This window comes from Mchenga conophoros, linkage group LG9 (genome assembly GCF_057382185.1).
Source record: "Mchenga conophoros isolate Kocher_MC1m ecotype Shallow Benthic linkage group LG9, M_conophoros_male_GT1.1, whole genome shotgun sequence".
Taxonomy (NCBI): Eukaryota; Metazoa; Chordata; class Actinopteri; order Cichliformes; family Cichlidae; genus Mchenga; species Mchenga conophoros.
Window position 1 is genome coordinate 23231447 of NC_140534.1, and position 14350 is coordinate 23245796.

General features: G+C 41.9%; 1 protein-coding gene across 3 annotated transcripts; it reads right to left on the bottom strand.

Moving 5' to 3' along the window:
* Positions 1-2892: 2892 nt before the first annotated feature.
* htr5ab (5-hydroxytryptamine (serotonin) receptor 5A, genome duplicate b) lies at positions 2893-11453 on the bottom strand. Of its 3 annotated transcripts, none has more exons than XM_085285962.1 (3): positions 11342-11453; positions 5981-6602; positions 2893-3648 (listed from the first exon to the last, which is right to left on the bottom strand). In XM_085285962.1, exons 2-3 carry the CDS (start codon positions 6533-6535, stop codon positions 3316-3318), a joined length of 888 nt encoding a protein of 295 aa, XP_085142088.1. In that variant the 5' UTR covers positions 6536-6602; positions 11342-11453; the 3' UTR covers positions 2893-3315. The 3 variants fall into 3 exon arrangements, with proteins under 3 accessions (XP_085142088.1, XP_085142086.1, XP_085142087.1); XM_085285960.1 differs by having other exon boundaries at positions 5828-6602; XM_085285961.1 differs by lacking the exon at positions 11342-11453 and adding an exon at positions 8067-8425 and having other exon boundaries at positions 5828-6602.
* Between the last annotated feature and the right edge of the window lie 2897 nt (positions 11454-14350).

The following is a 14350-nucleotide window of genomic DNA, read 5'->3' on the forward strand; positions in this document are numbered from 1 at the left end:
TTAGTAATGATTCAGATTTGAAATTTTTGGTTCAAGTTATCTTCAGAGGTCAGGAGAAAGGTACAATGTTGAGCATCTACAGCAGGGGTGGGCAATTCCAGGCCTCGAGGGCCGGTGTCCTGCAGGTTTTAGATCTCACCTTGGGTCAACACACTTGAATCACATGATTAGTTTGTTACAAGGCCTCTGGAGAACTTCAGGACATGTTAGGGAGCTAATTTAGCCATTTAAATCAGCGGTGTTGGTTCAAGGACACATCTAAAACCTGCAGGGACACCGGCCCTCGAAGCCTGGAGTTGCCCACCCCTGATCTACAGCCATCTGTAAAACTGTGGAGGAGCTGTCATGGCTTAGTGCTTGATTTCAGTCAGTGTTGTTGTCGATCCAGACCAAACTGGTGGAATTATGAAAACGGAAAATATTTTGAGCCACGATGCAATATTATCTGGACAATGTCTGGCTTCTTTCAGCACGACAATGATCCCAAACATTAAAGCTCTTTGGAGCAACTGTTGTGGTGATTTGATACAGAAATACAATTGAATTGAACTGAAACACACTGGCAGTGCAGTATAACTCGGACAGAAAAACACAAAGAGGAACACGGATCATTGATTTGTGTTCCTCTGACACTGATCATTGATCCGTGTTCCTCTGGTCATTGATCGATCTCCACAGAGCCCGGACCTCAGCATTACTGAAGCAGCGTGGGATCATCTTGAGGAAATATAGAAGACAAGGTAGCCAACATCTAAAAAAGAGCTTTCAGGAAACCTGGAAAACTATTCCTGAAGAAATGAAAAGTTTCCCAAGAGAGTTCAGGTTGTGCATTCAAGCCAAATATTGACTTTCAAGATCATTAGAATTAACTCAGATTTCGCATTAAATACTGTATTTTCATTTATGTTTGCACATCTCAATAATTCACTGCACCTATTTCTGACATTTCCTAACAAATTCTTTTAAAAAACTGTGGGGCAGCTGAAGAATTTGCATAATACTGTAGGGCATTTTGGTTTTTTTTTTATTGAAAATCCATTTCTCATATTTGATTCCTCACAACACAGTCTATTTCACAAAAAGTAAAGGTTCATTAACCGATTCCACAGTGGGGAATGATTATGTAGAAAGTAATTTATGCAGGAAAACAGGGGAGTGATACAAAAAGATCTAAAAATGGAAAACACTAAAATCAGCTCTATCATCTCTGTGTTTTGTGTCTGTTTTTTTTGAGCTGTTCATGGACGTTGGTCACTTGACAGGTTTTCTTACTCCTGTAACCCTTATACTACAGTATAATCAAGTTTAACGCCCCTATTTTTATAGCTCAATTCAATTCCGACTGACGTGTTGGAATCTATTATTGTGATAATGCTTTGAGCGGCTTTGCAACAGTCAAAAGATCTTTTGTATCCATCTGTTATTGGAATAGGAGTAAGATGTGATCATTTGTGGCTGCAGCTTCTCAACAAAGGATTTATTCAAACAAATGAAAATAATGTCTTGTGTGGCTATTTTTCTCCGCTTTCATTAAACCCTCACTAGTGTGTAGACAAAGTGCAAGAAATATTAGTGTGTAGCTCGTCAGCACTAGAGGACAGAATGCACATTTATCAGCAAGCATGTCTGAATGAATTTTATGTGATACCACAGCGTGTATCTAGCTAAAAGGTAGACGGTTTTTCAACAGTTTTCCTAGAGGGTTGTGTACTACAACCCATCTTTTCTATAATTAGATAAAATCCTTTGCTTGAGATGTTACTGACGATGAGTATTTTGATGTGTTACAGCACAAATTCCCCAGCTGGTTCTCAATTTATCATTTATGAAGTTCAGCTCGCTCAGCTCTACCCGACTTTTCTGAAATTTTATTCCAGCTCTACTTTTTAATCTCAGCAGGCTCACACATGATGAAATTGTTGACAAGCACGTTAACACGCATTTCTCGTTAACAAGCTTGAAATGAGCGAGGCGGGAGAAAGCTAACATGTAGACAGCGCCGTACCTGCTGCTGCCGCCGCAGCACAACCAATTTATTTTCCTTCTTGCGGACATATTAGCTCAGTCCAGCTGTGAGGTTACTTTCTCTAATAGACAGACCAAAAAAAACTGAAAGACTTTTCTTTCTTTTTTCTTACAAACACAGTTTCTGGTTATCATTATAGACTACATAAAAATAGATGGGACCTCTGGGTTTTTATGGCTAATTTATGCTCGCCAGATTGGTCTCTTTGCACAAAAAGAGTGATGCCGCTACAGCTCCTTACCATCTATGGACCCAGTATGCTCGCCGTAACCTTTAGTGTTTTTCCATTGCCGCAAAATCGTCATATGGCAAGCGTAAACGGATGCGGGTGTGCGATTTCTGTCAGTACACAAAGCGACCAATTTGGCAGGTATAATTGGGCCCTTATATAAGTGCTGAGGGCACAAGTACTCGCCACAGTGTCCTCCTGAACAACAGGTGTCGGCCTTCAGAGAGAACCTCCACTGCAGTGCTGGTATAAGAGGAGATGTCAAAACCAGAAGCAAAGAAGCCTCCCTCTGTAAAATCTGTGAATCGCCAAGCTTCTGTACTTATATATCATTAAAATGCTGCTAAAAGATTGATTTGTGTCTTGACCCTGGCTGCGGCACCTGGTTAGAAAAACCCAGAGGTACTCGAACAGCTGAAACAACACCAAAGGGTGAGCCAGCACTGATGATGACACTTTTGGCCCATGGTGCCATTCGTGGCTGTGAGAACTGTGTCTAAATGCGCTCTCATAGTGTTTGAATTCCTTAAACCTGCATCTTTCCTACTGGCCAGCAGCGAACAACTTCTCTGGTTGTGGCAAGTAGTCAGACTGTACAGCACTCCATGAGAACCCACCCACCCCCACCCAATGTACACTTGAGATACAGGCTCAGTAAACATTTGGCTACTGAGTTCTTGGTCTCTAATGCTATTTTTAAATCCTCTCCAAAGCAGCATGGTGTTCATTTTGAAAATTGTGGTCCCATTTATAGCAAAAATAGACAATAATGCTGGGTACGGTTTTGGGCACTGCTTGCATAGCGTCCTGGGGTTCAGGAGTCCCATCCAACACTTCTGCCACTTCTGGTTTCCAAAAACCATACTTGCAGTCACCAAAACACTGAACTCCCGGCTTCAAAACATTAGTCTACAGCCCATTATGGTGACTGTTATATACAGTGTTAGGCTACCGTCCACCTGATAGTGATGGAGTAGCCGACACAGATTCGTCATGAGAAGTAGGCTAACACTGTGGAGCAGATGCTGGTGTAGCGTGTCGGCCAAGCTTGCAGAACAGCTTATCGCTGCCTGGAAAAGAGGTTCCTCAGGGCATTGTTGTAGTTCTTATTAAATGCGGTGTATATAAGTGGGTTAAAGAAGGAGTTGGAGTAGCCCAGCCACAAGAAGATGCTCTTCCAGATAGGTGGGATGTCGCAGGAACACAGCGGGACGATGAGCTCAGTGATGAAGAAGGGGATCCAGCAGAGCACAAACACGCCAATCAGAATGCCTACCATCAGCGCAGCCTTCTTCTCCTTCTGCTCGCGCCACGTGTCCCCGTCTGTCTGGAAGGTCACGGTGGCGTGGCGCACAGTAAACACCATCTGGGGCTGCTGTGTCTCCTCCTTTACCTAGGAGACAGCCAATCAGGAAATAAATCACTTAACCCATCGAATTATTAATCAATCTGGGAAATCTGATTAGCTCTTAAATAAGCAAAGCAATGTCTTCTACAATGCAGGTCAGAGATAAGCAAATGTGGAAGTGAAAATGTTGAGGCTGCTCAGCAGAAGATGGATATTAGGCTGGTGGGGAAATGATGTGTGGATCAGCTGGTTGATCAACAAGCCAAAGCTTATTCTTTCATTCCACGCGCGCACACACACACACACACACACACTGAGAATCTAAAGCCAGAGCTGTGTTTTAATCTGCAGTTTCCAGAAGCCCATTTTCTCCATTTTGCAAACACAAGCACAGCCAGGAAGAGAAATGTCAACATTTATCCTCTGACTTTCTCCTCTCTTACTGTCGCCTGGTGGATCTCAAGGCCGACGTTATTTCTTGTTCATCCGGTTAAGTTCAGGTCGCAGCATTTATAAAGACAAACTATCTGTCGAAATGTGTTGGAAGAAAAGCAGAAAGGACAACAGTCTACACTGTTGTGTCCTGTACAACATTTAAGCAAGAACCTGCACTCAGGTACAGGAACTTTTACTCTCTGGAGTAAATTTAGTTGAATCAATACAGGTCACTGTACAATATAACGGATGAGATAGACGAAGCAAATCCTTTTACAGCAGAGGCCAGGAGTTAAAAGCATATTGCCGCTGGCATGGGGGCTTATAATTTAAGAAATGGTTCAATATAATAGTAAAAGATGCAGCTGCTAAAATGGGCACTTATATAACTGCAAGTATGCCTTTATATACAGCAGGTGAATGAGTCTAAGATGTGTAAAAAGTTCACGTTTTTAAGCGTTTAATCCAATGATTAATCCTTAGGTAAGTTTAAGCGATTGCATGAGGTAAATATCAGCGTATTAGTTTAGAATCTGTTTCGTGAGTGCACAGGGACAAGAAGCTGGCTTACAGCTAATGTTTGTGCAGTTATTTTATGTTTGGGCTAAAATATAAAATGCTGTCAACACAGTTTGACAGTAAATTTTTACTGAAAGCTTGAACACAGTCCAAAAGACTGATGCATTAGGATTTGTGGAGTCATTCAAGCCATTTTCTTGAGGCTTTTGGCATTCTCAAGTTATCTGTGCAACTAGGTCAGGAATCTTACCTCAGTGAACTCTATTTCTGGTGCATTGTGTGTTTATGTATGTGTGTGAGTGGGTGTTTTTAATGGATCAGTGTAGGAAGTTTATTATCTTGGATGCTGATGCCACTTGCTCACATCATACATCGGTGCAGGCACACTGGAGGGCTCGGTGTATGCTTGGAAATGATTAGAGCAAACTTTGACGAAATACTGAGCGACATAAAACGTAACCAGTGGTGGATATGTCTGTGGAAAACAAAAATCACAAATTAAACATATTCCGCGTTGTATAATTGCTATAGCTGGATGAATGATTGTCTGTGTAATGAAACTTGACACGAATGTTCATCAAAGCAATAACAGATGTGGATAATTTACTGGGTGATTGGCCCTCCTTGACCAATAGTTAATAATTTTGTCACGCTTGCATAACAAATGTGTATCTTGAGGAATTGGGAAAATTATGGACATTAAATAAATGAAATTAATAAATGAGATAAATAAAATCCCAACACTTTGCATTTTTTTGTTTTTGTTTTTACTTCTGTGGCTGCTTGCTAAAGCCTGAGAATCCCTGGATGCTAAATGACTTTATAAGTAGCCTTTCATAGTTTAGGGAAAAGGATTGTTTTTGTAAGACTGTAAAAGTAGCGTAATCTATCACTGATGTGTTGTAAACCCAAGTGAAAAGAAAACTTCCCTGATTAAATGTTTGCTTAATGGAGAGACCTTTTGTATCTGCTGATTATAATAACACCAAAGCCAGATGCATGTTTCATGAAAGATGCCGGAGGTAGTATTTATAGTTTTCTACCTTCTTCCTACGCACATTAACAGTCTGATGGTGATGGCTTTATGCTCACACACCGGATACTTATGTTTCCCTGATCACATCAGAGTAATTTATCAGCCAATATAAAAAATAACCGCACAGCAATCCATATTTGCAGGTCAGAGGCAATAGCTGGTTGATGAAGGAAAGGGAGAGCGGTGATACTGTAACCTACGTGAGGAGTTATTATATAAAATTAAAGTAATTACCTCAGCCATGGGTGTGATTGTGTTGGACTTGCGGGAGCCAATCCGAAATTTGGCAGCCTTGTAGATCTTCCAATAAACAAAGAGAACCACACAAAGAGGGAGGTAAAACGCCCCAAAGGTGGAGAAAATGGTGTAGGAAGGCTCCTGGCTCACCTGGCACTTCATCCCCTCTGAGTAAGTCTCTCCCCAGCCGAAGAGCGGTGACAAGGAGATGATAGAGGACAGCAGCCAAGTGAGCGCTATCATCACATTGGAGATCTTTTTGCGTGTCTTGAGTGTGTACTGCAGGTGCCTAGTGATGGACCAGTAGCGGTCCAGCGCAATGGCCGTCACGTTCCAGATGCTGGCTGTGCAGCAGAGCACGTCGAATGAGATCCACACCTGGCACAGGACGCGCCCCAGTTTCCACAGTCTGCCGTTCAGCTCGTGGACAAGGCTTAGGGGCATGACCAGAGCCGCCACCATCACATCTGAGATGGCCATCGAAGCCACCAGGTTGTGGGGCACTCGGTGAAACGTTCTCACCCTCAGGATGGTGACCAGCACCAGCAAGTTCCACACAAAGGTGGCCACCACCAGCATCGCCAGTAAAGTGAGAGTGAGAACGCTGAAGACAGAAAAGGGGCGGTAGATGTTTCCTCCGGAGTCATGGCCGTCCAAAGCTCCAGTGAAGTTGACTGTGAGCGTGCTGGTGTTAGGGTACGTCATGGTAGCTGCTCACAGCCCTGCAGCCAAAGACGATTCAGCGACAGCGTCTGCAGACAGCTCGTGCATTCTGCAGCAGGGTGAGAGAAAAAGACACAGATTTAAACCTTAACAGTGCCCTACACACTAAAGGTTAAAGATGCAGTGCTCAAATAATTAGTAGCTTTTACTTCTGGGTTTGCACGAGTGTGCAAATGCACCAGTCTGCACCTATGTGTCATTGACCAAAGAGGTAGTTCAGTGATTTGTTCACAATAGTAAAAGGCACTTGAGCTCCTCATTTCAGTTGTCGAGCAACCTGCCTACAACTTTCAAGTGCAATTTCATCTGCTGTTAAAAAGGCTCAAAAGTACTCGGGGACATCTCAGGTTCAGGAAAAGGCCATAAATATTCAGTTTTATCATCCCACTGCTGTCCTTTGATTTCCATCAGAGTCAGGCCTGTTGCACAATGGACAGTTTTAAGTGGAGTCTTTGTTGCAGACTCATTTGGGAAGATCTCATTTTTAATTGAGAGATCCAACCGTTAAGTAGAGCTGGGCGATATGAGATTTTTTCATATCACGATATGTTTTTTTCATTTCAGGCGATAACGATATATATCACGATATAAGCCAAATAACTATATTTGTAAGATTTAAATGTGCCGTTGCTCACAAGTAAAATGTGAAATAATCAGCAGCTTGTTTTTATTTAAATATTTATTTCCCATAATAAGTTCAACAGGGTAGATGTACTTAAGGAACATGAGACTTTTTCAGATAAATAAAGGCAAATATTGCAAACTACACAAAAGGCAGCCGCTAAAGCGTTTAAGTTTCAAAATAGAACAAACGAAACAGACTAAATTGTCAATTCCACTTAGAAACAAAATATTAATTCTAAAAATAAATCTTAGTTTGTTTTACAGAAGAACAGACAAAACTGACTAACTTTTGTCAATATCAAATAAACTGAGAACTAAAAAGAAATTCTCAATCTCTCCTTGTTGTATTGCTGAGCTTTTCAAACAGTTTTAACAGTTACTTTAGTCTGACAAAAGCCGAATGACGAATTAGCGCTTCCAGTCAGAGACTGAGGCTACGTCCACACGTACACGGGTATTTTTGAAAACGGAGATTTTCCGTTTTCGTTTTAAAAAATAATCCCGTCCACACATAAAGGCAGAAATGAAGGAAAACGCTGCTATGAACATGCCAAAGCAGCAGGTGGCGCTAGATTCCTAACCGTGCCGAAATGTTGGCCAATCAGAAGTCTAGAAGCCTCGGTGGGAAAAAGTAAACAAAGCTGCGGCATAGAAGCAGAACCGAGTCGTATGTGTGGACGGACAGTAACTGTGTGTATATGTAAGCATTTAAACACTGCAGAGAGTACAATTAACAGTAACAGTATTGTAGAAATTCATTTCACCGAAACAATAACGTGGCGCACAGTGTGACGCATGCTCCAGTTTATTGTATTTCCAGACTTGCTTTCGGCACAATTTACAGTGCACGCTACTCTGTTTTTTGTCAGACTTGAAATAGCCGAAATACCTTCACACTACGGAACTTCTATGGCTCTTCCGTTCGACAATCTCTCCGGCATTGGAACCATCATCTGTTTTCTCTTCGGTCACGCTCGGTTGATTTTTCTAGTCGGCACACTCATTTCCTCCATTACCTGCTGGCTGCTTCCCAAACAAACACACGTGCGGCTTGGCACTTGTGCTGTACGTAACAAGTCACGCGACGTGACGCTGCGGCTGTGATTGGTTCGGCTCTGCGCTACTTAATTTGGATTGGCTGACCTTTTAAAAAAAAAAAAAGAGGACAAGAGCGGCGAGGTCTATCGCGATAGCTTAATTTCTCTATCGAGTAAAAGTTATATCGCGATACATATCGTTATCGTTCTATCGCCCAGCTCTACCGTTAAGCATTGCGGAGCTGTGTGCTTTCTGTTGTCGCAGGAAGGGGAATCTGTTTCACTTTGAACGAGACTGTGTGGTTGAGAGACCCTGCGCATTACCATACAACTGTCTCAGTTTCAAGCTCGGAATGAAAAGATTTGACATGCCAGCTCTATCAATAGATTCACAGGAGAGGCTCGGCGAGCTGCTCTACACAATTTTCAACAGTGCAGAAACAATGAATCCTAAAACACCAGCCACTTCAATTCTGACAGCTGGCTGTTTGTAAAGTATTGATCTGTACAGCTCGCAACTACTGTAAACACTCTGAAGACACCAACACCCTCACCAGAGAAAAAGTTCGATAAATGGCCACATTACCAACAAACTTGAAAAATATACAAACGCATTTGCCTAACATTAAAAATCTTTACTGGTTTGTTTATCCACAGGACTCTGGTATGATAGCCAATACACATCTGACTCACAGGAGCCTCATTTTTAGCAGCATCTCTCGGGGCAATAATGATTTCATGCATCGTGTTTTGGGACACATATTCAGACAAACCTAATTTAGCAATGTTAATTTTAGTCATTAATCGTGAGTCCTTATTTATACATTCACAGTTTAAATTACTCTTCCTGCTTTAGCATATTCCTATGACTTATTCTGTCTTTCGGGAATCCTCCCAAGCTTTTTAAAAGCACAGATCACAGTTTCTGAGCTTGACCCAGTGTACCGGAGCCATTTAAAGCAGATTTGTACCTGTGATGTGGAATATTGAATAAAAGCATTCATTTTGCATGGCTCTCCTTCTAGCTCGGGTTTTTTTTTTTTTTTTTTTTTTTTTACAAGGTCTTGAAGCAAAGTGTCGATAATGACCACAACTAATGCACATCATACTGCTGAAATAATTGGCTGTAACTGAGGTTTTTTTTTTATTAATTTCTTTTTAATTACAGAATTTAATGAGTAGGATGAAAGTTTTCTGGCTGTTTGGCTGCATTACTTTTGGCTATATTATGAAACAATCAATATGATAAATAAGCTAAAGTTTGCCCAAATTCTACCTTTTTTTCCCTGTAGTACAACCAACCAAGAAGGGCAACTAAAATAAACTCTGTGAAATGCTTCATTCATGCTTCTACACCCAAGGGACCGTGTCAGATTGAGTTACCTTTTATCAATCACTGGGCTTTATGAGTAAGGCCCGATGGGTAATAACAACACCGGCCACGTCTCTATCAGTTTCTATACATAAGTGACATGTGACACCGTCTCTTAGCATCACAATCCATCCCCTCTAATCAAAGGTTCCACCTCAAGCACACCAATGGGCTCTGTGCTCTCTCTTCTCCCCGCTCCTATTAACAAGCCTAATAGCCATGAAATTGGACAACTGTTATGAAAGGAAGAGGCAATCAAAACATGCGGCATTTGGCAAAGCAATGCTGCAGTTTCTCCAGGGACATCACAGGCCAGGTGTCTCAAAAGACGGCTGTCACTCACTCAAAGTCTGAGGCACATGGCAGAAAGAATAAAAAAGACAACAAATTGTATGTGTAAGCATATGGGAGAAGAGCGAAGAGTGAGACACTGGCAGAAAAGTCTAAGATGGCAAAATCAAAGCATGAGCGCTGAATAGATCTCGTTTTTAATGTTATTCCACACAGCTGTGTTGGGAAAATGTCAGTTCAGGTCAGATGTTGTCTTAATACTTGTGCCAGCTGGTTCACTGAGCATATTCGCTTGCCATCCTTTTGGGGATTTTACTTGAGAAAAGATCTGTCTGAGAAGATCTGTACACAGCGTACTTTGTGGTAGGAGGACCAAAGAGAAATGATATTTATAACCGTGACGAATTTTCATGATTCTGACAGACCTGCGAAAGATAATGCAGTTCAAATGAACAAATCTATCTGCATTTGAAATCTGTTTCTGAACTTCAGACTCTTTTGAAGGATAACCACACTGCAGCCAATACTGCAGCAATCAAGAAGCCATTCCTTTATTTGATTGGGGGCAGCAAAAATAGGAGAATGCCTTTTATACGTTTGCTATGATTGCTTTTTATTGTTGCACTTATTTCTGACCTCCTGCTGTAAAAGGGAAAGAGTTTTGCTTTCCCTTTATTTATGCTGCTTCTGATTATATGTGTTTTTTTTAATACTACTGCAATCAGCTTGCAATTTTAAACAATATATTCCCTGGATTACTCCAGAAACAGAGTTGGGTAAGAAAGGAATTTGTTTTGTTATTTTCATTTTCATCTTTGTGTCCAAAAGCACTTCCACAGCCTTTTGATTAAATCTGCAAGAGTGTGGATGACATACTCGTTGTGTTAAGCTCGCCACTCTGAAACTGTTGTATATTCATTTGTTATACAATTTTCCCCATGGGGAATCTCGGAGCTGACATTTGGAGGTGTATGGAGGGGAGCTATGTAGATGTGTCCTCTGACTTGAGTGACAATAACAGCGCAAGGAAGCATAAAGCAAACCTCTAAATCTCTTGTGCGTTCAGCACCTCTACCATGATTTCATACCAGTCTAATCTCTCTTTCTCTGTGGGTCTCCTGTTTTCCAAATCCTCGGATCACATGATCTTTACAACTCTTTATGTGGTTCTGTGAAATTTACGGCAATTTGACAAAAACAATCAAACTTTACCATTTTAATAGTCAGAAATCTCATCTCAGTGGAGATCACTTGTCCCGTGAGGTTTCCTATCTGCGCTCGTCTCTGCTTGCAGACGGTAATCAAGCCAAAGACACTTGTTACACACCACCTCACAAAACGCGTTCCCACTTTTGAACTCCAGTGTAAAAAGAAATTATAGCCCCGTTGCTTGTTAGAAAATAAGAAAGGGGAAAAAAAAACACTGGGCGGCCAATGATTCGTATCAATTCATTGTTAACTCACCCCGTTGCCAGATACGCGTCCAGCACAAGACCAGCTCTGCTCGCTCTCCATCGTATTTCACTTTGCTGCTCTGTCAGAGGAGTGATTGAACCGCCTCGCTCAGTGCGGATGACAGCAGAAGCACACCTCGCACTGAGGATACAGAGGCGCTGGAATGAACCACACTGGTGGTCTGGAGGGGGAACTGAGTGCACTCAAATGATAAGCACTGGCTTTCCGGGCGTGCGAGAGACGTGCGCGCGCGCGTGTTTTTACGAGGGAAGCGCTTTATTTTGAGATGCGCGTGGTGCGCGAGGAGACTACGTCTCGGGCCCGTCAGAGTTTTCATCCTGCTCAGAAAACATTCCCTCTCGCTAATTAGTCTTACTCTGCAGGGATCAGATGTGGCTTGAGGAGACACGGCTCATGCTGCTTTATGATGGATGATATTCGTGCCACCACCACTCCCGTGGCATTTCCTCTAACCCACACCATCTTGATTAATCCATATTTCGCGGAATGTAATTCAGATCCAATTTGTGCGCAGGATCGCGGCTGTGTACAACTTGTAATCGAGTTTCTCTCGACTGGGCTTTGTGGAATACCCACTGGGAAACTTCATTTGTCCCGCGAAAATGGCCTGAGAAAATGATTAATTTAATTAAATCATCACAGTCAGCACCAGAACACTGCGAGGCTGTTTAGCCGGCCATCTGTCACTTAAGAGTCTATTGGTGATGCTTCCATTCGGATACAAAACAGCTTTTCTTCTTAATGGTGATTGCCTGCGAAAAAATAATAGAGCTGTAGGTGGACAGAGAAAGGTGCTCCCGTCAGATTTTATAATGTCAGGCTGTGAATGAGACTGACATCAAGCTATCGAGAAATACATTAGAAGTCGTCTGAGCAATGCCTTAGCTATAAAAAGACCAGCAGTCCCTACAGTGACTGATAATAGGTGTACCCATATAAAAATTGTGGTTTCAGCACCATGGTCAGCAACATCACCCCCACATTTATTTATTTATTTATTTATTTATAGAAAACAATATAGCATCATAAATAAATCCAGTTTGTTTCAGCACAAGATTCAGCATCTTACAGGTAACACTTACCTCCTCCTAATCCTTGGGATTAGCTTGAAAATGCTCGAGCAGAGTAAGTGTGGTCTATCACTAACCCTGAAATATGCAGCTGTTTACAGCCAGAGGGACTCTTGGAGTTTTTTTTTTAATTTATTTATTTGAAATCACACCATCTTCTGCTCAAGGAAAACATTTATGTGACTCTACTACGTCCCTGCCTCCTATCCAATCACCCCATCCTCCCCTCCCTCTCCTTCCTCCTTAACAGCCCCTTACAGGTGAGGCAGAAAATCAAATCAGCTTAGCGGTGGCTTCCGCAGTCACTGCTGAATAACCTGTTTTGCAAAATTGTATCTTGCTAATTATAGAGCTACGAATGCATTAATGCAGCCCACTTAAAGTGACACTGCAATGTGCTCCTCATTAGAACAGATGATATACTTGCACTTCCAGCTGTTTAGTTTCAAGCTGATGAAAATACACTGCAGTTAATAAAAACAGAGCGCCGGATGGGTCTCACATCATGCAGTGTAATCTGTTCTTCAGTTATTTTCATAACTGAACTGTGCTTTTGAGCGTGTCACTGGATGAACTACTGCATCCTGTTCTGAGCTGCTGTGATTCACCTTAAATGTAAACATCAAACTTCCTCCGCTCTCTGTTCCCTCTTATCTGAGGCAAAGGGTCCCCTTTTTTTTCTCTTTATTCTCCAGGCACTGTCCTGCAAATCACATCTCTGACCTTGTTACGCCAGACTGCACCCATCCCCATAAATAGCCAGTCATCAATTATTCCCATTACTACAAGAATTTTATGGTCCCAGTAACTATAACTTTAGGTTGTGGAAAACGGCCAGGGAGAAATTACGATATGGCCTTGGGACAGAGGCTTTGCTGTTAAATCACAGGCTGTGCCTGCGTGTCTGGTTTGCAGTTATTGTGCAGTGAATGATGGAATGGTATATACAGAATAGACATACAGATAGACATAGAATTTCATTTTAGAGCAACTTCCCTTTGCTATATGATCCTACAGAGTCACATGTGGGTCATTTATGTCAATGAATTATATATAATAAAAGTGGAACTGCTCAACTGAAGCAGTGAAATGATTTATTGAGCCTTTCAGAGGGTCATAAATGTAATATAGGAGTCCACGTCCCCAACCATCATATTAATAGCTATTCATTGGCTACTCAGTACTTTCGCATAATTTAACATGCTATAGAAAGGCGAATGTGCAGAATGTCCTTGCCTTTTGCACTGGGGGGGTTCAGCACACTTCCATAGGTGACACTAAATGATGTGACGGGCTAAATATACTGGTGAATGTAAAATACTAAACTTACACACCTGTACACTGTCAAGATTCAGTGCCAGCTCTCCTTGAAAGTTAAAGCTAAAGGTCTGCACTGTAACACCCACACCTAATTAAAGCATCTGTATGTCAGTAGCTGGCGAAGCAGGACTGGGTTCAGACAGGCAAGGTGTTCAGCTACGATGTGCTGAGGCGAGCAGCAAGGACCACTAGATGAAGGAAAGGAAGAAGTGATTCAATACATCAAGAAGATGAAGAAGTGGCGGTTCTCTTTCGACAGGCTGTTGGCACAGCACACAGGGAGCAGAAATTGCTGCTCGTGAACAATGGTCCCAGCTTGTACTAAAAATACAGCCACGGTAAAACGAAAGTGCACGCTCCTCCTCTCAGGTTTTACATACCCAGATATGATAAAAAATAATAATAATAAAATCTGTAGGTGAGTACAACTTGGCAACACATGCCATATTACATAGTGCTGTTGTTTATTTAACAAAATCCAAGCCAAAATTCAGAAGGAGCCCAAACCATCACCCCTCCACCACTGTGCTTTGCAGTTGGTATGAGGTGTTTGTGCTAATGTGCTGTGTTTAGTTTTTGCCACATGTGGTGAGCAAATATCTCCAGT